We start from the raw sequence: 24078 nt of genomic DNA on the forward strand, positions 1-24078 counted from the left end.
GACGAATTGCAATAAACGAATTGTTCGAAGAGAGTAGCACTCGCTTACCTTTGGTTTGTACGCCAGAAATCGTCAGGGCCTACACAGAGATGAACCTCATTGACATGTGGTCGGTTGCAGCTCGGCGGCGACGGTGATGAGAGTTTTGATGTACTCCGCCTAGCACGCGCAAACACATTGCTGAAAGCGGTGCTGAGGTGTTGACGTCAGCCACTCCGTCTTCGCTATTCGGAAAGTCTAGGGGGAGCCCAAGCCCATAGGCGTACCATAGGAACTCTTTGCCCCCATTGAAAAATATCCTGGGAACACCTATGCAGAAGCCTGGGTGTTCTTCCTGGGTTTTCTTCAGACGCTTTAAGGGAAATGTCGGCACAGTTCCCTGTGAAGTAGGCCCAGGACGCACGGTCCCCCCCTGCGACAGTCACGACTGTCGCAGGGGGGGACCGCAAGCAGTTTCATCATCACCGCCACCTGGCCTTCCAGGAAGCTCCAGTAGCTTTGAGTGGAATTCTTGCGACTGCTATAGGCTGGATTGCATTTGTTAAGGGAACGTCAAGAGAATAACTTCAGAAAAGGAACCGCCTTTCTATGTTTCTGCTGTGTCAGGGGAGGTGTGTTAGGACGGTATGTTAAAACACTGGGAAAATTTGCCTAAGGGTATCAGCGATGACAAGTGAACAATTGTATAATCTGATAGCTGACTTGATGGGCTTTCCAGGCATGTACGGTTAGCTCATTAGCCAGAGCTATTGCAAGAGCGTTTGATGTGCTTCTAGCTACACTGGTGGTGGGGGTGCTGGTGAAAGGGTTCGCCGTTGTCGGCCTCACATAGGTGGGCAACGTCACGACTGACGCCCTGGGGGAATGTGCGTCCTGGGCCGACTTGTGCCGACATATGTCTGAAAGCGTCTGAGGAATATCCAGGAAAACCCCCAGACAGCACAGCCAACACCAGGATTCGAACCCGGGTACCTCCCAGTCTCGACGTGGCATGGCCGCAACCCTAGCCACTGAGCCAGGCGAGCTGGTAGATACACTGAGGGACAGTTGACCATTGTCCTCTCGTGACGCAGAGACACGAATCAACTGGAGGATGGCATAACACTTTTCTGCCGCTGCTCCCCTGCGGTGGCAGATTCTACCGTGGTGCCCATGTATAGAGATTGCTGGTACGGAACTCACTGGCTTGTGAGGGGGCTGTACACGCTAAGCGTTCATTTCACAACCTCAGTTTTCTTTATTCCGACTGGTTTAGTCTCACCCCATGTGATTCTAGCATATATACTGTGCTTAACATGTCATGTTCGTTTAGACGCCGTATAGGCATGGTAGGTGCGATGTCTTTGTTGCTCGTCCCGTACTTCGTTCTCGTGAGAAGCAAGAGCCTGAGGGTCGTCTTCAATTGCGTCAGCCTGTTGGCCCCGTACTTCATTTACATTGTAGCATGATCCTTCCCGGACACAGGCGACCAAACGAAATCGGCAGAGGCATTGAAGATTGTCGTGTCGATGACATTCATCGTCACTTGGAAGTGAACCTGTTTGTGAACAATGTACCGTAACGGTAGTGCACCGGTTTCAAACTGGAAGAAAAGTATACCACGGCTAACTGCTTTCATCTTGGGAAAGCCGTCCAGACGCGAACTACCCCCACTAGATGCTCAGTAAACACACACACACAAAAAGAAGAAGACGAAGAAGAAGAGAAAGCTCATTTGCAGTTCCGAGCTCAAGATCCTCTTGATTCTCGTATTATTGCTCCAGCGGAACCTGCCGTCCAGCGCCCTCTCTGGCGAAGGCACCCGGGGCAGCTACTCATGTTGCCCCCCCCCCCCTTATTGGAACGTCTCTGTATCTTGGATAGTAGCGCTTAGAGTCACTAAATAAGCTTATTTAGCTTATTTAGTGACTCTACACTCTTAAAAATGAACGTCACCACATAGCACGCTCCTTGCCAACAATCATCTTGAATGATATCGTTATCTGCCCTGATTTGTTGAAAACGAGAGGCGTACGCCTTTTTTGTGACACTTATGCTGTTCATAATTGTTACAGAAAAGGCGTACGCCTCCCATTTTCACCAAATCAGGGCAGATAACGATATCATTCGCGATGATGGTTGGCTAGGGTGATGGATTAGCTTCCTATGCGGTGAAGTTCATTTTTAAGCGTGTAGTAGCGCTTTCCGATCTGGATGGCGGACAGATCAACCTTCCTGCTGGCATTAGCAGTCGTGACGTCATCCGCGATGCCCATCAGCATTACCACCGCTGTGACCTTGGTAACATCAATTCAGGAGCTAAGCCGAAATTGTTTTCCTGGGTACCAGAAACACGGCTGCGAAAATTTTACTGAAAATGGTGGAGTGGTTTCCAGGAAACAACCTGCGAAACAACCGTATTAGCAGAAGCCCAACGTTCACGGTAAGGGTCACCACATCTGCGTACGTCACACTGGATACGTTTGTGTGCCTTTGCCTTTCATACAAGGTCTTCCCGAGTCCTTTACGGAACGGGTGTTCGCTATATGTCGTAGGCGCGAGGTTTTCCATGATTTTGCATCTGATTGGTGCACCTGGTGGTTGCACCCTATACACTGAATATGCAGCCTCTGCTAATACGGTGCATTGCAAAATCTCAACCTCACCGGTTTGGCACTGCCACAGTGGATCGGATCCACTCTAATCCGGTCAGGAAAAAATGAAAACGCGCATAGTGACATAGTAATGCAGAAATTGTGCGACTTTCTGTTGCATGTTCTCATTAGGCTGTCAGCGCGGGGACACATACATCGAGTATGTGTATCGCTTTAGAGTCAGTAAGGAATGGAAGCCCTTCTGCCATTGTGACAGGACTACACACTTTAGGAACCTACCTTCCATGAAAATGGTGACACAACTATATGCGCATACGGTCAGTACTGTCTTCTTCCTGTTAGTTTTGCTACGTGCAAACACGAAGAGGAGGAGAAGAACGATCAGTATCTGTACCATAGGAAACAGGAGACTACGCGCCCTATGGTTTCCCCGCGTGGCTGTTCTCATGGCAGACGCGAGGAACCCTGCGGAGGTCGACGTCCCTGAGGAGGAAGCCCAGTTAGACTCACAGCAACGGGAGTCGTCTCTACGAATCCGCTTGTGGTTTGTCCTCGTCGCCATGGCCACCATCGTGGTTGGCTGCTTCCTCATGCTCGGGTTTTCGCTGAGGAGGAACGAGGAACTCGTCGGCGTACTGGACCGCTACCGAGATCACCTGGACCAGATAGGCCCAGTGGCTAACCAGAGCGTTCAGTCTACGAAGGACCAGGCGCATGTCAAGCGAATTGTTCGCCGCTTTGAAGGCCTGGTGAAGCCCGAAGCTCCAGAGGCTGTCTTTCTACAAAGGCCGACTGACACTGCCTTGCCTCGCAAGACACCTTCTATTACGTATCGTCGACGTCGCCCTGCACACGAGCTTCAGAGGAAAGAGGGCCTACTGGATACTAACAGGATCCCGTTGCTTGACAATTGTAGGAATTCGAATATCACCTTACGACCGTTGCAAAACCTAAATCTTGATGAAAGAGACCCCTCGCATCCGCGATGCAAAGCGGATCATACGACGACAGGAATCGAGGCCGATTTAGCTTCCTCTTCATTTTGGTACCAGTAACTGTAGTGCGGATTGCACTGTATCACTTGAAATCCTCGACGATACACCAGGAATATTGGTCAACAGCAGCGTGCATGCAGTTGTTACTGAGACGGCTTTCAGCATGAAAACAGAATATCTTGTGAGTCAACTCACTTGCAGGAACGCTACGGGTTATCTTGTTAGTTCAAACATTAGTACCCACCAAGCCCTTCAGCTGCGAACTTCAGAATTAGTTTCTAGTGAAGCCACTAGCGCATTAGAGAGTGCCGATGTCATGAAACCTGAATTGCTATTGAGAACCTCCAGCCACGGGACAGGTAATACCAGAGGCGCGCATAAAAATACCGTCAGGGACCCGTCAGGGAACACATAGGCTTGGAACACGTTGATTTGCGATGGAAACACCACGGTACCTACGAATGCCGATAGCCAAGGACTCAAAATCAAATTGACTGCTCATAAAGGTCCTCTTCATACCAGTAGCTCCTCGACAGAAAGGACACCTACAGACTCGTTGAAAATTGTCATTGGAAAAAACACTGCGAACAGCTATACAGCGAACAGCAGCCATGCACAAGCATTGCCTACGCAGATATCTGTTGTATCCGCAGCATTTCCATCGTCGACTGCTCTGCAAATCTCTAGGACAGCGAATAGCAGCAGGTGACAAGAGCAATCGGCCTGTCTACGACACCAAAATGTCCACCAAATGATGCGTCCACGTCCTCGATAATGCCGTCTGATGACACTTGCGGCCTCCAGTAGTTCTTGTTTGGAAGCTTCCGTCATGAAAAGTATTAGCTGATCGTAGCTGCTTCAGATGCGGCGCTGTGACTGTGACTTCTCTGGGAGTTTACGGGAGACGATGTTTCAGACGAAAGCCGTGGTTGCCACTGTATAAAATTCGCATTTGCTGTTAGGATTCTGACACAAACAATAAGAGAAATAGTACAAGCTTATAAGGGAATAGCGGGAGCAATACTATGTATAGCGTAACATAATATGTGTGATATATTACAGATTGATAAATTAAGTATTGTTATGAACATATTAAAATTAAATATACATTTTAAAGCATAACCCGCACTTGAAGCAATATACGTGGTATATTACAATCCGCACCTTTCGTGATATTTTGGCGAGCGGTTGATGGGCTGGCACGTCTGCTCTGGTCTTGAGAGTCGAGCATTCGAGCAGGAGGTGCTGGGTGCCAGTCAGTTCACCTTCACAGTACCACAGTACCAGGTGCATGTGCCTGGTCTAGCCGCGGCGAATCCATTGTGGGAAGCGTTGCAGCTGGCGAACAGGTCACACTCTACCAGAGCCACTGCAGACCGAGTCCTGACTCGTCGGAAGCACACTGTGGCTGTGACTGATGGACATCGAGTGCTCTTCTTTCAGAATCGGGTTTCAGAAAGGTGGCCGTCTTCCAGCTTTGCACGCCGTGGTCTCTTCGTGGTCATAGCGACCCGCTGGTGTGGCGATGTTATTCTCAATCCGTAGGCTCTGGAGTTGCAGTAGGTGTCGTCTTCGCGCTGACGGTCCTTGTTGGTGGTCCAGCCAATCTTTCTGTCCCTCCAACTACCAACACGAACACTATCAGACTAATATCTTGATTCTTCATCCTCATTCGTCATTCCCATCTTCTACGAAGGAAAGTGCGCTGTGTCGTGCGGTGAGATTCCGACGGACGTTAAAGAACCCTCACCCTCAGATGGACAGAACCAATCCGAAGACGTCTATACTGTGGCGTCACTCGTGGTCAAAGTTGTCTCCAGGAATTTCCCTACACCTTCCAGGGGGTTGTACATTCCCCTCGTTTTTTTTTGTCTTTTTTTAGGACGCGAAGTCACGGATTATCATTATCGATATATTCATGATACTTTCATTCATAAAGAAGCTTGCCTGATTACGGAGAGGTTCTGCATCAAAACAGTTGGAAAAGGAGGTCTTGGTTGCGTTGTTCGTTCTAATCTAAAATCGTTCTAATGTTTCAGGCAGCGCGTCTGAGGAGCAACCACACAATATATTTTATCAGAACAACCTGCTAACACAGCGGGATCTAATTTACTACGGTGCTCTAATTACGTGCGTGCCGGGAGAAGGTATTTCAAATCTACGAGAGGCAGGCCACTGTGGAGGCTGAGTGTTCTCATTCTTTATGACAAATGTGTCTGTTGCGTAAAAGCCGCGGCGCTATCCGCTGTCGCTCCCCGCGCAGCACCGAACGCTATAGAGCTAGCGCTGCTGACATGTGCCGTCACATGGCGGTACGAACATGATGTGTGACATCAGCTGCACGAAGCCTCTCCTCTGCCTCTGCTAAACTCTTTTTAAACCAAGAGAGCGTTGCGTGCGCACGCAATGTGTGCACGTTGCGTGTGCAAAGCGGCTCCAGACCTCTGGGTGTCGCTCAATGTTCTTTTCCGGTAGAGGCGCCTTCCGATCCTGCTGTCTGCGGCCTGTACCCAGCAGCAGCCTGCTGGCAGCCTGCAGCATGTGTACAGGCTGCCGAAGATTAATTAAGGAGCATGTGGATCCAACCGGAGAGGAGGGCGTGAGGAGCACTCCGCATGTGTTTCCTCACCACGCCGCATTGGACTGATCGAAAGTAATGTTCTAGAACGAACAACAACTTTATTTTGATGATGATGGTGATAATGATAGGTAGGGGTCTGCGCGGTTGCACCCATGGATCCGCGGGCACCACCACTTACCTACACTCTTAAAAATGAACTTCTCCGCATAGCACGCTCCTAGCCAACCATAATGTCGAATGATACCGTTATCGGCTCGGGTTTGTTGAAAACGGGAGGCCTACGCCTTTTTTGTGGGACAATTATGAACCGCATAAGTGTCACAAAAAAGGCGTACGCCCCCTGTTTTCAACAAAGCAGGGCAGATAACGATATCATTCGAGATTATGGTTGGCAAGGAGCGTGCTATGTGGTGAAATTCATTTTTAAGAGTGTCGGATTTGCGGGTAGAAAATGTGGGTTTATGCGGGATGCACACTCTTAGAAAAAAGGGTGGAGGAGTTACACCTTTTAGGAGGTAATAGTTGTCGCATATGTTGTGCCTAAAATGTTGCAAAGTTTTACCTGCTACCTGGTTGAAGTCGACACAACAGATTAGCGCAAATCCCGAAGGAAATTTTAGTTGCAGTTGTCTTCGTTGTACACAATGTCCACTGCACTGTCAACGCTGGGAAAGCAACACTCTCTCAAAGTGAATTGCTTCTGTAGCTATAATAACAGCTCTTACAGACATTTTGTGCTGCACCTACAAAGAGGCGGTAACAGGCAAGGTCACCACCCTTTTACACCCTTTCGTCAGACGCTATGTTGACTTGGGCGGTAACTATAGAAGTTACACCTTTTCGCACCCTTTCTTCTGAGAGTGTGCCGGTGCACCCGCTTTGCCGCAGTCTTTTATAGTCTGCGTGGGCAAACGGCTGACGTTGTAAGATGTAGTCCATTCTGACCGTGATAGTGTGCAGAAGTGGCGGAAGGGGGATTACAGGGGTTACTGTAGACCCCCGGAATTTGTGAAGGGAGCGCAAAATTTCCATGGAGGTGAGGCGCCAAAGTGTTATCTCACGTGACGCATGCGGATAAAATGCCATGAACCCTTTTCCTGAATCGATCAAGTTGCCAGCCTAATCAAGGCTTTGTCGATTGATGCGGTAGAACTCACGACGACATGACCCGTGGGTGTTCACGAGTACCAGGATGGTTTACACGACTCTCAGTCTCATGTGTGCCATGAGCTCTAGAATCGAAAGCTGCAACCCAGAACGCGTCGCATACAATTCCAGGCTCTCTGGTTCTCATCCTCGCTCTCGTCTCGTTCTTCGGAAAAGCCGCCACAACGCTACAAATAAAGGAATTCGTCTCGCGGAAGAGGTTTAGAGCGGGAGTCTTTGGGATGCCGTGATACAGTTAGTGATAGGGCTTCCGTGGTGTGCTGTCGTTGTTAGTGTGTACGCTGCAACATTCACATCCAAATAATGCAATATACGTTCAATCCTTACAAGACGAAAACAATAAAGCATTTGACACGTTTTAGTCATTCAGACTGCCTGGAATTTTTGGGGGACCCGGGCATGGAATGGGTGGTGGCGGCGGAGGGTGGAAGGGAATGCCGGTCGGGATCTGGGATCATCACGAATTCACGACGTTGCGCCGCCCTTGATAGCGTGAGATGATCAGCTCATTTGTTGCCGGGCAGAGTTGAGTTGAAAGAAACGAAAGGAATTTCCACGACCGTGTCCTCTTTCGCTTAATGTTCGATGTAGAACTTGTCAACTATTTAGGTTAAAACCAAAGGTGCTCCGGTAAAAGTAAGATGACCATGCGAAAAAGTTTTACTTTTACAGGTATTTTTGTGCATGAAAGCTGGAGAAAATGTCAAAATTAATTGGTAATGTAGGATGGCAAACGGTTAGTTTAGTGGCTGTGAGTAATGATGGTACACCTGCACTTTCCGCGGACACATTGCGGGTACTCCCGCCATTTACCCGCACCCGGCAGCGACAGTAAATTTTTGGCCCGCGAAGCACGAAACTGCGCTGGTATCTTCGGGTAACCGCGGGTATACCCGCACCCGCTCTCACCTTTAAGCCTAATCACAGTGTTGCATATCTTTAAATTGCAGATGGTGGTACTGATAATCCTGTCCTTCTTCGTGGCCTGGACCCCTTATGCGCTGCTGTGCATGTGGGCGGTGTTCGGCGATCCGTGGTCCGTGCCATGGATACTGGCTCTTATTCCACCGCTATGCGCCAAGACATGCAGCGCTATGGACCCCTTCATCTACTTCTTGAGTAACCCGAAAATCCGTGCTGACGTTCGAAAGCTGTTCTCCCGCGAACGCCACACGATCCAAGACGTGGCCAGGCCCCAGGACGTCGACACGCCAGAAGACGACCACGGGGTAACTCCTGACAAAATGTCTTGGCCCATGTAACGATTTCTAGAACGAATTCAATGCGTATACGTCACGAGAGTCTTCCCAATCATATTCCTCTTCGCAGATGACGTAACGCGAGGGCTGTGCTTGCAAAACACTAGTGCTGTTGGAGAAAATTCCTGAGATTTTGGGAGCTCTGCATTCGCAGTGAGCCTGTCACAATTCCAGAACTGCCTGCGAAGTTGAAGCCATTGACCAAACTCGTTGTCATTGACCGAAGTCGTCGAAACCGGTCCAAGGCATGTGTGCCATTCATTGGACAATCAATATCAGTACATTGAATTAAATAGGATGGTCAGGTTTCACGTTGCACTGTGAACGAAAATCAAAAGGGGCTGCCAGGTACACTAACACGAACACAGAAAATTGAAAGCCTAGTGTACCAAAGCGGCAAAGCGGGGAGGAAAAAAGAAAGAAACGTCATCCCTTATCTTATCCTCCCCACTTTTGGTACACCAGTCTTTCAATTATCTGTTTTCACGTTGCACTTATGACCTTAACTTGTTCTGACCTTACATTGTAGTGGCACAGTCCACCATAGTGTTACAATCTCACTTGTATGCTCAATCTGAGAAACGGATCCTGCCCCAAATGTGAGATTAATGAAGTACTGAAGCCACCCCTGGTTACATTTGAAATGGTGGCTATACGATGACGTACGACAACTCAAGATAACTGGAACAAGGTGAACAATGCTACGCAACAGGAAAGGAAAGATAAGGAAACGGACTTCCTAAACTGCCCCACCCGTGGGACACTTGCGAACACGAAGTATATGTCCTCCATCACTGTGGTGCCCGTGAACGACAACGTTCCTGATTGCGTTTGTCAATAGGCAAAGCCATAGCAACTCCTATGAGTTTGTGAGCACTACTTGATCCTCCGACAAACTCATCGTTGCAGCGTCTGAATATCCAAGCTCTTGGAACATTTCCGTACGGGCCCAATATTGCCTTCTCGTCTTTTACCGTTTTGCTCCTTCTAGTTAGTAGCTAGCAACCAATTAATGCACACTACCAGGTCCTATATTCTGTGACCAACGTATACATAATGTTTTCCTGTCGTCATGTTCCCTCCACAATCTATCCCCCGCCTAGGCCTGCGAAAACAATGCACAAAACGGAACAAACGGAACTGTGTTGCTCTAAACCTCTTGTGTGGCCATACTAAGCTTGTTTGTCGTCGAAAGGTCTCCACTTTACGAGAGTGGATTTTTTTAACGCGATAGTGGAAGGTATGTTGGAACGTATAACGTAGAATAATTCACTTGAAGTTCGTGCTTGTACACAGATAAGAGGACATATATCTATGGTTGTAGTATTCTGTTCTTTATATTTTTTCACATTGGGGTAGAAATCGCGAATATTATGCCTAAGCCTAAAGCCCAAGAGCTTACGTTCCCGTTCCCAAGCCTTGAGGGTCGGAAGGTAAGTTTCGTGAATGTGATAGTGAGCGCATGGGAAATTAACTTCTGCACACTTAGGTTCAACCAAGTACCTTTTTTTTAGCAAGGCTCGACTGTTTTAAGCATTAGGCTGAATAGGCTGGGACTGGAGATGAGCTGTACAGCCGATATTCTGCTCGATGGCTGAGCATACACCGAGGAGTGTAAAGGGACATTTACGGCTGAAATTCATCAGAAGGGTACTCATGAATGCGTACCCACGTGCCAGACGTACCTCCTTTATTCAAAAATTCCATTACGGACCAATTCCATCGAATTATCATGCCTTGGCTTGTGGTCGACCAGAACACCACAGTCATTTCAAATTCGTAGTGGACAACACTGGTGTGCTTGGTGGCTCGTGATCACAAAACTCGGCACACCGTCAGCCAGCCGTAGGCAACAGCCCCAACCGGACATACAGGACAACCAAAGGGCTAAGAGCTTTTGTATTCAGAAAAGGCTCATAAACGTTGGGGGGGGGGGGTGCTTCTGGAAAGCCGCCATTAGAGGGCATCATGCTTGATCGACACGTGTTGTGGGTGGGGCAAAAACCTTGAGAAGCCAGGCGCTCGCTGACCCTGGGACAGTTTGCTGGGTTTGGGCCTCACGGCATTTACTGCAGTCGAAGGCAATAAACGCTGTTCTTGGTTTTCATTCTTGTTGTGCTGTGCCTTCCTTTTGTCGTGGGACGGACGGGTTTTGATCAGGCAGTGGGAATTAGCTTCCCACAACTGGCGTCCAACGTGGGGCTTCTTTGCCTGTGCCTGGAGGTTGGCGTTTCTTCCTTTCGTCCTCTGGTGTCCACGCTGGATTCTGGTCCTTTGTTTCCAGCGAAATGTCTAAGATAAATAAAACCTCGTTGTTCGTTAGATTTTGTTGTGCTGTGCCTTCTTCTATCGTGGGACGGACAGGCTTCGCCCCGGGAGCAGGAATTAGCTTCCCACAACGTGTTTTGTGAGCTGACAAATATACCAATAATTTGTGTGGTGGATGTGTTTGCGTTGTTGTCGTGTTTTTATATTGCGGCATCTATTTCTTCTATTGAAGAATGGAGGATGGAAAGAAGCGCAATGTCCGACAAAACGCCGGACCAGCATTCAAAAATATTACTGCTCTGGTTGTAAAACGAAGAGCAGGCTCAATGTGTTGTCTCCTTTCCCGGCGAACATTGTGCTATTTTTTTTTTTGAAGAATTTTCTGCTGGTATAGCCGTTATAGGCTGATTTTTCTGAGCGTTTCTATGGTACATGTTTGTACAGGTTGGGACAAAAGTTTACGGCACACGCGAGCGACGTATTCTTTCTCCGGTGCGACACCCTAGCGGCTGCCGGAAGCGAGTGAGTTCACTGTTTCGGAGGGGTGGAAGGGTGCGCTGTTAGCGACACACAGCGGTAACTTGTACTTCCCAGGCACGCATAAGCGACACTGGAACCTGGAACCACCACTGTGTGTCGCTAACAGCGCATCCGTCCACCCCTCCGAAACAGTCTTCTTGTGTTTTTCTTTACTTTGTCTTGTTTTTCTAGTGCATCCTGGGCCATCAATGGGATTTAATTACCTCTCTGTTCTCCGTCATGCAGCCTGTGAGACGAATGCAAAAGTGAAGCGGTGCAAGTTGTACTCTCCAAAAGGAATACAAAAGTGCTTCCCTTTTACACTGGATGCAAGGGGTGCGGCGCAAAGACCAAACCTATTGAACCGATGAGTCTGCGAAGGACCAGGCGCGTGTCAAGCGAATTGTTCGACGCTTTCAAGGCCTCTCGAAGCTCGGAGCTCAAGAGACTGGTTTTCTACAAGTCCCGACGGAAACTAGCTGCCCTGCCTCGCAGGACGGCTTCTGTTAGGTTCCCCTTTTCTTGCCCTTTTCTGCTTTCTTTCTGCCAATAAATTCCACCACCACCCCTTGGTAGATCCTTGGTAGACGATAAGTGACTTGGAAGAAGAAGCTGCCGAAGATGCCAAGGTAACCCACGCGCCACGCTCAATCGCGTATCGTCCTTCGAATGAACATTGGTGTCAACCACTGGAGCTCCCCCTCGTTGGTTCTGCCTATGACGGACGCGACAAACCCTACAGAGGTCGACGTCCCTGAGGAGAAAGGCCGGCTAGACTCGCAGCACCAGGAGTCGTCTCTACTGATCCGACTGTCATTTGACGGCGTCGCCATGGCCACCATCGTGGTTGGCTGCTTCCTCATGCTCGGGTTTTCGCTCAAGAGAGACGAGGAACTTCTCGGCGTACTGGACCGCTACCGAGATCACCTGGACCGGATAGGCTCAGTGGCTAAACAGAGCAGAGAGTCTATGAAGGACCAGGCGGATGTCAAGCAAATCCTTCGACGCGTTGTAGGCCTGTTGAAGCCCGAAGTTCCAGAGGCTGTCTTTCTACAAAGCCCGACCGACGCTGCAGACCTCGCAGGACACCCTCTATTACGCACAGTCGACACCGCCCTGCGCACGAGCTCCAGGGGAAGGAGGGCATCCTGGATAGCTTGTCAAGAGTGGCAATGCGAACATAAGCTTACAACCGTTAGAAAAACTAGCTGTTCGTGAAAGCGACATCTTTCAACCGCGATACAAAGCGGATCATACGACGACGGGAATTCAGGCTGATTTAGCTTCACCTTCACTTGGTACCGGTAACTGTAGTGTGGATTGCACTGTATCACTTCAAATCCTCGAAGATACCCTTGAAATATTAGTCAACAGCAGCGTGCATGCAGTTGTTGCAGAGATGGCTTTGAGCGTGAAAACATAATATCTTGTGAGTAAATTCACTTCGAGGAACGCTACGGGTCCTGCTAGAAGACACATAGTGTATGGGGACGGTTGGTACATATCCCTTGGCCAGGCGACAAAAGGCGTCGTCGCTGTCTCGTTCCTTTTGTCGCCTGGCCAAGGGTCCTGCTGTTAGTTCAAACAGTAGCGCCCACCAAGTACTCGAACTGCGAACTTCAGCAGAAGCTTCTAGTGAAGTTACTGGCGCACCAGAGGGTGGCGACGGCATGATACCTGAATTGTTATTGAAAACTTTGAATTCCAGTCAAGAGACGGGCAACACCACGCACGCGCATAAAAATACCACTGCAGGCCCACCAGGGAACACATTGACTTGCGATGGAAACACCACTGGACCTACGGATGCCGACAGCCAATTACTCAAAAACACATTGTAGCCCCTCGATCGAAAGGACAACTACAGATTCGTTGAAAATTGCGACTGGAAAAAGTTCTATTAGCAACTATACAGCGGACAGCAGCCATGCACAGGTATCTACGACACCTGTTGCGTCTATGGTGTATCCATCATCGACTGCTCTGCAAACCATTAGTTCAGAGAATAGCAGCAGGTCACAAGAGCAATCTGCCTATCTACGACACCAAAATGCCAACCAAATGATGCGTCCACCTCCTCTATAATGACGTCTCATGACACTCGCGGCCTCCTGTAGTTCTTGTTTAGAAGCTTCTGTTGCGAAAAGCTGGTCGTAGCTGCTTCAGATGCGGCGCTGTGACTATGGGTTCTCTACGAGTTCGTGGGAGGCAATGATGTCACGAAAGCAAAGGTAGTCGCTGTGTAAAATTCGCATTTGCTATGATGTTTAACGTTCTAACGCAATCAACACATAATCATATTACTCTCCAATTACCAACCTGTGTCTCAAGTGTGTGTAAGTCGACGTGTGAAAGCGGTGGCCGTCATGCGAAGTGCGTTATTGTTCTTTTCCCCATGTAGCCACTTGGTAAAGATTTGCCGGGATTCGGGGACTGCGGGACATCAGGGGTACGGCACAGAACTCAAACTGTGGCTCGTTGTGTGTATGTCCTAAAATCAGTGTTGAATGTGGCTTGAAACCTACAGAGAAGACACTTTTCGGCAATCTTGAAACTCAGTAGAGGTGTGTGTGTGCATCTTGAGAGGAACAGTACACTCTTATAAGAGAATAGCATGAGCGATACTCTATGTGTAGCGTATACATAATATACATGATAACTAATATCACAGACCGATATATCCAACAATATTCTGATCATTTTACGAAAAACAAATATAATACGACTAGCAATTTAATCAATGTGCATGAGATTACAATACGCGCCATTCGTGATGTCCTAGTGAGCGATGACCAAATGTGTTAAGAAATGTTAGCCACATGTACAAATAACATTTATTTTAATCGCATATGTAATAAACACGGCTTTATAAATTCCGAAAACTACACCTATAGGGACGTTCTCAATCAGAGCAGCATACACTGAAAGTGCGAAAGGATCACATTGCGTCACTCACCATGAGTTCTTGTTTGAAGGCTTCCGTTGCGAAAAGCCCTAGCTGATCGTAGCTGCTTCAGATGGAGGCGCCGTGACTGTGACATCTCTAGGAGTTCATAGGAGACAATCTTTCACGAAAGCAGTGGTAGGTAGCCGCTGTATAAAATTCGCAATTGCTGCGGTGTTTAACGTTCTAACACAAATAATACAGAACCATATTACTCTCCATGTACCAACCTATGTGTTATATGTTTGTGGTGTTAGTCGACGCGTATAGAAGGTGATGGCCACCATGCAAGGGGCGTCGTCGTTCTTTTCCCCATGTAGCTACATGGGAAAGATCTGCCGGAATTCGGGGACAGCGAGATATCAGAGGTCACTCAAAAGCTGTGCCCGTTTTGTCTACGCCTTAAAATCTGGTTGGGACCGTGCGAGAATGAGTCGTCGTAGCATTCTAACAGTGCTATTTCTCCCAGGAAACGGGTAAACAAAACTACACATTTCATTACTGCATTGTTTGTATTACAATACGAAGTGTAAAATACACAGCAACATTCTTGGACCTAAGCACTTACAGTGGATGGCTTTATATATTTATGCACGTGAACCACGTACGTTAAACCACGTACTCGCCATTGTACTCGGGAAGGTCGACAGCAATAGTGCCTACCATAGGCATGTGAATAATCCTCCAGTTTTCAAAGTCTCCATGTATGGAGACTCGTACGTGCTACGGTGAGCTAGAGTACTTTAACGTTTTACCACGAACTAGACTATAGGACTACGTAGATGCCAACTCTAGACGACGTGATGTTACATATGTCGGCACAGTATGGCTGCTAGCTGGCTTGTAGGGTGTGCACATCGCGGCGCTGCTGTACGCGCTGCCGTACGGGCTACTAGTTTTACGTATTCATGACTTGAAAATCCCAAGTAAAAACTCCTAGTCTGTCCACTGTCTCCATGATGTGTCTTGAAAATTTGTTATGTCATATGTCTGTTAGTGAAATCTCAATTTGTTCCTTCGAATCAATACATTTATGTGAGCTAAATCTACAAAAAATCGTGGAGTCATGGACTCAGTATAGAAAGGTTATCGCACCTCTCTATCAATAACCTAATGGTAGTGTCCTATACTCCTTCCCAGGGAGAATATCACAGACGGAAAACGTAGCCGGCGACCACAATTCCACGCATCGTGAAATGTGTTTATTTTATCGTTTGCGACTCGTCTATCAGAATACATCAATGTCTCGTTGTCACGTGACATTCCTTCTGAAAATTATGCTACGAACCAGTCGGCGTGTGCCTGCTTGTGCTCCCAGACGGAGGCAAGTCAAGCAACATTTTCCTCCGCGCCCCTTCAGCCATCTCTTGGTCGCTTCCTGGAGACTTCGTCGCTTTCGTCTCTGGCAAATGCACAACCAACACGCTGCATGCAGCCAGGAGGACGCTGATCACGGCGTACGGCGCTGCGTTATCCGTGTAAACCGCCAGTTCTCGTAGGAAAGGCGCCGCCGTTGCTCCGAGCCTTCCAAAAGCAAACCCTGCACGAGCTCCCAGGCCACTGACCATAACTGGGACGACTTCTACGCTGCACATCATCAACGTGACTGAAGCTGCTGATACAGCGCACCTACCGATGATGTACAAGATGGCAAAGGACGGGCCGCTCTGGAATAGCATCAAACAGCAGCAGGCGGCCGAACACAGTGCTAAAGAGAAGCTAAGCGTCGCGTTCCGACCTCGTACAGGAAGAAGCTTGTACACAGCATAGGTTACTGGAAACTGAAGTAGGACAGATGTAATTCGAGCAGTGGGGTGACGAAGTCCGAGACAAAGCACGAAGCCATATATGGCGAAGACTGTTGAGGTCCAGCAGAGGAAGAGCGTGATCATCGAGAATCTCAGTTGACGGGACAGTATCAAATCTATGAGGCTCGTTTTGGCGATGTACATCATCTTCCCTTCGTGATGTGCGAGTCCTTTCTTGATGTTGGACCAGCGCTTCTTCGCTTCGTATTCGTAAACGCCGTTGAACTGAGAAATCCACAGGACAATTTTCTCGGCTTGACGTATACGCCACGTGGACATGAGCCACACTGGGGATTCCACTAACAGGTAAAAGTTAGATATCAGAAAAGCCGTCGGTATCATTATGGTGACTTGCGCTGTGAGTCGGCAAGGGCCGTACAGGCGAAAGAACTCGACAAAAGTGAAAGCGCCTCCCATGCCTATTATTGCGATAGAATTGTAGTACGCTTTGTAAGGCGTAGTGCATATCTCGAAGAGGAGGATCAACGAGGTCACTTGAACGACACTGGCGGCCATTCCCACCATGAAGTGAAGAGCGGCAAAGAGCAAGAACGACGTCGCGAAACATTCGGCGAAGCCGCACAGTAGAAGGACAACGATGAACATGCAAATAATGGGCTTCCTCCCAACCATCTCCGACATGTGCGATGCAATAGGAATAGCGGTTGCAGAACCGACCATATAAAGTGTGGAGATCATGGAAATCAACCAGGCACGGTCGCAGACAAGGTCCCACTCGTTCACTATGGTGTGACCGTAGGTGTTCAAGTCATACTTCCAGGAGCTACATTTCGACTCCGATCGGTTCGGTGCCTGTACGTCTAGAGGAGGTTCGTACTGGACGCATCGTCGATATCTGGCGCTGCTGTCGACGGGGACTCCAATGATTTTCCAGTCGTCATCGGACATATTGGAGTGGGATGATGGAGGCGCACACCAGTGATCTACATCAGGAGCCAACAGGAGAATGCTAGTATAATGACTCATGTAAACGAATGCCGCCAATTGACAGCAGATGAGGATGATTAGCTGGAAACGACCCTGGCCGTAGACACAAGATGGATCAGTGTTTGGGCCGCGAGAGAACATCAGGTCTTCCATGCGAAAGGTGGAGGTGGATGGAACAGGAGTAACTCCTGCTTTGACCGCTTCTGGGGGACCGTGCTCGATGCCTGCTGGTACTAGGCTTAAAGACCCGCATGGAACCAGAGAAGTCTCTTGAAAAGGCACGATGGAATAATCCTCCGTTTGGGTCTCCCATGATCGTCGGATGGTTGATGGTTCGTTGCCTTCTTGCTTGGTCGTATTGTTTTCGCGTCCGCAGTGATGTGCATCCGATAATCTCGCGTAAGGGCTGAGATACGACTCGATGTATTCGTCTCCGATGGAATCGTTGGCTCTTCCAGTGCCAGGCATGGTTGGTAACGTGGATAAAGTGGAAGGTCCAGTGAGAAAAGAGCCCACCACGGCGACGTTCTTCTTCTTCTTCTTCGTCCCACGGAGAATGGCTATTAGCCACAAGGGAGGGACGTATATAGACGTTCCAAGAAATGATCCGTGTAGGGATTTTCGTCTTCTTCATCTGCCATACCAACGGAACGTCTCGCCTTTACTTTACAAGTATCTGCTCTACTTTTGTTCAGCAAGGCATGTCATAGTCAATTATTGAAGCTGACAAGTATTATACGCTAACTACGAATACCGGGAAAAGAGAAAAACATGGGTCAAGCTTTCGCATATTGCCAATCATCTCATCTCCACCACAAACTTTCGTAATGCCGATATTACTGTTGTTTTCCTATGCAATGACATAACACCGCGGCACCTACTGACCGGCTACTGACCAGGCTACTACACATTCGAATACGATCGATAATTCGATCCGACCGTGTGTACACCAACATGGTGAAATGCACTAGGTGGACGTCCTGCCCTATATTCATTTAGTTATTGCGGCATGAACACCATCCTTGGCACAGAGGTTGACCGAATCCAAGTAGCCTGCTGTCAGGCTGCAACCTGAGCCAGTTTCTGCATTGCTACGTTAGCATGAGGCATCCCATAGGTGGTGCTCGCCAAGTATTCTGCACTTGGTTGGCAGATTTTTCGACTCCTTTTGTGGAAACCATGATTCCATTTTGCTATCTACTATCCAGTTTTATTCAACATAACCGCAGGACTCATGCAAAACCTGCAACTGCGTTGAATCGAATGCGGGAAGTTGCACGGTTCCCGCTTGTCCACAAAGTGCAGCTTACAGGGTTCGCTAAATATAGTATAAATCGTCGCTCTCCCGCGCAGGTAAGTACTATCCTGATATGTATGACACACGTATTATTGACTGTGATGCATATGCAACATTTTGGCTAATTCTGCCTCTCTAAACTACCAATGCCAACACCATCAGAGTAATATATATTGTTCCTTCACCCTCATTCGTGATTCCCGTCTTCCACAAAGGAAATTACGCTGTGCCGTGCGGTCAGACTCCGGCGCACGTCACAGAACCCTCAGAAGGACAGAATCAATCCGAAGGCGTCACTGTGGCGTTGCTCACGATTTACAGTGGTCTCCGGGGATTTCCCTAGGGTGTACACTCCCCTTATTTTTTGCAACCCCCTCCCCTCCCTTCCCTACATGCACACAATTCCTGAAATTTCTGAGATTGCCCAATACAGCTCGGCTACCAGTCGTATACGCATAGGCATGTATCACTAAAAATCGACACTTTGTCTACGTGTAACGCGCGCGGTATACACAGGAAAATGCGGTAACTATGTAGCATGGCAAACGGTTTGTTTAGTGGGTGTGGGTAATGAGGGTTTAGCAGCACTTTCCGCTGTCGCATTGCGGGTACACCCGCAAGTTACCCGCGACCCGCGGGAACACAAAATTTTTTTGCCCCGCAAACCACGAAACTGCGCGGGTCTCTGTGGGTAACCGCGGGTATACCCGCACCCGCGCTCACCTCTAAGCCTAATCACAGTGCTGCGTATTCTTAAATTGCAGATGGTGATACTCATAATCCTATCCTTCTTCGCGGCCTGGACCCCTTATGCGCTGCTGTGCATGTGGGTTGTGTTCGGCGACCCCCGTTCCGTGCCATGGATACTTGGTCTTATTCCACCGCTATGCGCCAAGACATGCAGCGCCGTAGACCCTTCATCTACTTCTTGAGTAACCCGAAAATACGCGCTGACGTTCGAAAGCTGTTCTCCCGTGAGCGCAACACGATCCAAGATGTGGCCAGGCCCAAGGACGTCGACACGCCAGAAGGCGACCACGGGGTGACTCCTGACAAAATGTCTTGGCACATGTAACGATTTCTAGAACGAATTCGATGCTTATACGTCACGTGAGTCTTCCCAATCACATTCCTCTTCGCAGATGACGTAACGCGAGGATTGCGCTTGGAGAAAATACGTGAGATTTTGGGAACTGTTCATTGAACTGTGGTCATGGTCATGGCGACGTGCTGGTGTTGCGATGTTATTCTCAATTCGTAGGCTCTGAAGTTATACAGGGTCTTACCCTATAAAGGTCTACCCGCGCCGGCATGCCGTGCTTGCCAGTTACTCAATGCAGGTGGCACATTATGTTTCCTACGTATAAAACTGATAAGGACATTCAATCACGGTAAATATCGAAGTGATTGAGAGCCGCAACGCAAAGTTATAGCGCAAAATGTGTGACTCCCATAGACGGAACAGCCAAGATGGCGGTGTTGCGGAGCGCACTTGTGACGCAACTGGCTCTCCAGGCGCCGGGTCGCTTTGGCAGGCAGAGACGTCTCCATGTAATGTTATTTCACTGCCCTTCAGTATAAGAAGACTAGATCCTTTTTGGTTGTCGTCTGCTAATTACGCTCCAATTTTGTTCCTCACGCTGCTCACTTCGGGAGAAAAATACGACAGTTACACGAAAGCGAAATGACACCCGCTTTCCATCCGCCTGGCACGATGTGGGACGCGTCGCCGTCTGGGGAGCAGCATGCCAACGGATCTTCGCAACACCGCCATCTTGATTGTTTTGTCTACCGGAATTGCACGTTTTGCGTTATAACTTCGCACTGCGGTGCTCAATCACTTCGAAATTGACCATGATTGAATGTCCTTATGCGCTTGATATGTAGACCACACAATCTGCACCCTGCACTGAGCAATTGCCGAGCACGGCATGCCAGCGCGGGTAGACTTTTATACACTGTTAAAGCAGAACTTCACCACATAGCAGGCTCCTAGCCAACCATCATTCCGAATGATATCATTCTGCGCATCCCGATCGAAAAATCCATCAGAGCCAATCCTAATGGAATCATTAGGCCCATCGTAATTTCGGACATCTCCAATAGGACTAACGGTTTAGTGGTTTGGTAAGACCATTAGGACCTAAGGGTCTAATGGCCTGATGGGAGTTCCACAAAAGTTAAAAAGCAGTAAAAATGTAAAATTTGTTCCTTCTTTCCGACCCCTGTCATGACAGAATTTAATTTCTCTTGCTTCAATTCCTTGGCTTGTTTCCAAGACTTTTCAAAATATACAATGCACACAGCATTTGAAGAAGTGAACAGAAAAAGTAAAAAATAAAATAAAATAAACGCTTTCCGGAGCTGAAGGAGCAAAACCTCACTTAGGATGGCATTGTCCATTTCCTTTGACGCATTGGCATCAGTGGATGCAGACAGCACATATACTGGCATGGCGGAATTTGACATGTTATATCTCAAAGTACGTTCGCTTTACAGGGTGTTTAATAAGGACGGTGCATTAGCCCGTTGCATTTTTATCGGACAAACTTGCGGTGGTGCACGCCGCCGCGTTTATTGTTTTTGTCCGAAATCATCACCATCATCATTATCAATACCGTTCTACGAGCTTTTAAAGGGGTTCCGACAGGTCATCCCAGGTTATTCCAGATAAACTTAAAAGAAGGTTCTTTGCACCGATGTGAACATGCATTGCAAGTTTCAAAGCGGAGAGGGCAACAGAAGCGGAGAAAATGGGCAATTCGAATACCGAAACTGATGCGGCTCTGACATCACAGGGCTCACCGTCGCCAGTGAGACAGCGCACGAGAAGTCACGTGCTTGTGGCTGTCAATGGGAATGGACGCGACTCCGAGCTCTCTGACGTCTGCGCTTTGCTCGGGGTGTGTTCAAGGGTTTGTATCTCTCTAACTACGGCATGTAGAAGAATAATCCTTTCTTCCTCAGTATTCTGGTGTGCAGTACAATGCGCCCATGACGTAATGAACCAGGTCTATGAAAATGTCCCTACCCCTTTAACCATCAAAGTAACCGGTGCAAGTGATGTGGAGTTATTGACCTCACAGTAGTGAAGACGAGACCTCCATTTTATTTCTCCTTCAAACCAAACAATTTATGCGAGCTAAATCTACTCAGCTAATAAGCTACTCAGCGTAGCAAGATTATCACCTGTTTCTACCAATAACCTAATGGTCGTGTCCTATACACTCTAGGGAGAATATCACAGCAGAAGGTAGCCGGCGACTTCGAGACACGCATCATGAATCGTGTTTATTTCTGCGTAAGACATTTTGTCGTTTGAAACTGGTTTATCACCACACATCAACGTCTCGTTGTCACGTGACATTCCTTTGGTAAATTACGTTACGAACCACTCGGCGTTTGCCTGCTTGTGGTCTCACACGGGGGCAAGTCAAGCAACATTTTCCTCCTTGCCCCTTTATCAATCTCTTGGCCGCTTTCTGAAGGTTTCGTCGCTTTCGTCTCTGGCAAATGCACAGCCAATACACTGCACACTGCCATGAGCACACTGATCATGGCGTACGGCGCTGTGTTATCCGTGTAAGCCGCCAGCTCTCGTAGGAAGGGCGCCGCCGTTGCTCCGAGCCTTCCAAAAGCAAATGCTGCACGAGCTCCCAAGCCACTGACCATAACTGGGAGGACTTCTACGCTGCACATCATCAACGTGACTGTAGCTGCTGATACAGCGCACCTAGCGACGTTGTACATGATGGTAAAGGTCGGGTCACTTCGGAATATCATCAAAAAACAGGAAGCGGCCGAACAGAGCGCTAGAGAAAAGCTAAGCGTCGCGTTCAAACCTCGTATAGGAAGAAGCTTGTACACAGCATAGGATACTGGAAACTGAAGTAGAACAGATATAATTCTAGCAGTGGGGTGATGAAATCCGAGAGAGAGCACGAAGCCGTATATAGTGAAGACTGTTGAAACCCAGCAGAGGAAGAGCGTGATCATCGAGAATCTCAGTCGACGGGACAGTATCAAATCTAAGAGGCCCGTTTTGGCGATGTACGTCATCTTCTCTTCGTGATGTGCGAGTCCTTTCTTGATGTCGGACCAGCGCTTCTTCGCTTCGTAGTCGTAAACTCCGTTGAACTCGGAAATCCACAGGACAATTTGTTCCGCTTGCCGTATACGCCACGTAGACATGAGCCACACTGGAGATTCCACTAACAGGTAAAAGTTAGATATCAGAAAAGCGGTCGGTATCATAAGGGTGACTTGCGAAATGATTCGACTAGGACCGTACAGGCGAAAGAACTCGATAAAAGTGAAAGCGCCTCCCATGCCTATTATTGCGATGGAATTGTAGTACGCTCTGTAGGGCTTGGTGCATACCTCGAAGAGGAGGATGAAAGAGGTCACTTGAACGACACTGGCGGCCATTCCCACCATGAAGTGAAGAGCGGCGAAGAGCAAGAAGAACGTGGCGAAACACTCGGCGAAGCCGCATAGTAAAAGAACAACGATGGACATGTAAATAATGGGCTTCCTCCCAACCATCTCCGACATGTGCGATGCGATGGGAATGGCGACTGTAGAACCGACCATATACAGCGTGGAGAGCATGGAAATCAACCAGGCACGGTCGCAGACCAGGTCCCACTCGTCGACTATGGTGTGACCGTAGGTGTTCAAGTCATACTTCCAGGATCTACATTTAGACTCCGATCGGTTCGGTGCCTGTACGTCTAGCGGAGGTTCGTACCGGACGCACCGTCGATATCGGGCGCTGCTGTCGATTGGGACTCCAACGATCTTCCACTCGTGGTCGGACATATTTGCGTGTGAAGGTGGAGGCGCACACCAATGGTCCACATCAGGAGCCAACAGGAGAATGCTAGTATAATGACTCATGTAAACGAATCCCGCCAATTGACAGCAGATGAGGATGATTGTCTGGAAACGACCCTGGCCATAGACACAAGATGGATCGTTGTTTGGGCCGCGAGAGAACATCAGGTCTTCCATGCGAAAGGTGGAGGTTGATGGAACAGGAGAACCTCTTGCTTTGACCAGTTCTGGGGGACCATGCGTGATGTCTGCGGGCACTAGGCTTACAGACCCGTAATGAACCAGAGCAGTCTCTTGAAAAGGCACGATGGAATGATCCTCAGCTTGGGCCTCCCATAGTCGTCGGATGGTTGATGGTTCGTTGCCTTCTTGTTTGGTCGTATTGTCTTCGCGTCCGTGGTGATGTAGCTCCGATAATCTCGCATAACAGGTCATATACGATTCTATGTATTCGCCGCCGGTAGAATCGTTGACTATTTCAGTGCCAGGCATGGTTGGTGCGAGCTCCAGTAAGAAGGTGCCAGTTACGGCGACGTTCGAAAAAATGATCCGTGTTGGGTTTCTACTTCTTCCTCCTCGTCCAGTGAAGTTGTTGTTGCTCCTCGAGCGGGAAAACGCACGTTTTTTTAGTCTCTTCTTCTTCTTCTTCTTCTTCTAACATACCAATGGAACGTTTCGGCTTTACTTTACAAGATGGTTACTTTACAGATTTGCGCTTTAGTTTTGTTCAGCAGAGCAAGCCAGTCAATTATTGAAGTTGAAGAGTCCTACGCTAAGCACGAACACCGGGGAAGGAGAAAAACATGGGTCACCTTTTACATGTTCCCAGTCATCTCAACCTCAGCAGAAACTTTCGTGATAT

At 48.5% G+C, this 24078-nt stretch overlaps 3 protein-coding genes and 1 long non-coding RNA gene across 5 annotated transcripts in view; 2 read left to right on the forward strand and 2 right to left on the reverse strand.

Annotated features, from left to right (window-relative positions):
* The window catches only part of LOC135368330 (visual pigment-like receptor peropsin), a 118771-nt gene extending 109867 nt beyond the window's left edge, over positions 1-8904 (forward strand). The window contains exons 6-7 of one of the 2 annotated variants that reach the window (XM_064601528.1): positions 8288-8566; positions 8667-8904. In XM_064601528.1, coding sequence (XP_064457598.1) covers positions 8288-8566; positions 8667-8675 — 288 coding nt within the window. In that variant the 3' untranslated portion in view covers positions 8676-8904. Of the gene's footprint in view, positions 1-8287 lie in introns of both variants that reach the window. The other variant, XM_064601527.1, reaches the window with a different exon arrangement.
* Positions 8905-11102: 2198 nt separating this feature from the next.
* On the forward strand, positions 11103-13701 carry LOC135368334 (uncharacterized). Its single transcript, XR_010414753.1, has 2 exons — positions 11103-11386; positions 11630-13701. It is a non-coding gene; the product is annotated as an uncharacterized LOC135368334 (long non-coding RNA).
* A 1832-nt stretch (positions 13702-15533) lies between these two features.
* LOC135367805 (solute carrier family 22 member 7-like) lies at positions 15534-17603 on the reverse strand. The gene has a single exon (XM_064600924.1). It carries the CDS (start codon positions 17549-17551, stop codon positions 15608-15610), a length of 1944 nt encoding a protein of 647 aa, XP_064456994.1. The 5' UTR covers positions 17552-17603; the 3' UTR covers positions 15534-15607.
* Positions 17604-21577: 3974 nt separating this feature from the next.
* On the reverse strand, positions 21578-23809 carry LOC135367806 (organic cation/carnitine transporter 2-like). The gene has a single exon (XM_064600925.1). The coding sequence runs from the start codon at positions 23706-23708 to the stop codon at positions 21765-21767; it is 1944 nt and encodes a 647-aa protein (XP_064456995.1). The 5' UTR covers positions 23709-23809; the 3' UTR covers positions 21578-21764.
* Between the last annotated feature and the right edge of the window lie 269 nt (positions 23810-24078).

Source organism: Ornithodoros turicata, chromosome 9 (genome assembly GCF_037126465.1).
Source record: "Ornithodoros turicata isolate Travis chromosome 9, ASM3712646v1, whole genome shotgun sequence".
NCBI classification, from domain to species: Eukaryota; Metazoa; Arthropoda; class Arachnida; order Ixodida; family Argasidae; genus Ornithodoros; species Ornithodoros turicata.

Bases quoted from the DNA above. Each gene is read 5' to 3' on its own strand.
- LOC135367805 (XM_064600924.1), bottom strand. From the start codon at position 17,551: ATGCCTGGCACTGGAAGAGCCAACGATTCCATCGGAGACGAATACATC.
- LOC135367806 (XM_064600925.1), bottom strand. From the start codon at position 23,708: ATGCCTGGCACTGAAATAGTCAACGATTCTACCGGCGGCGAATACATA.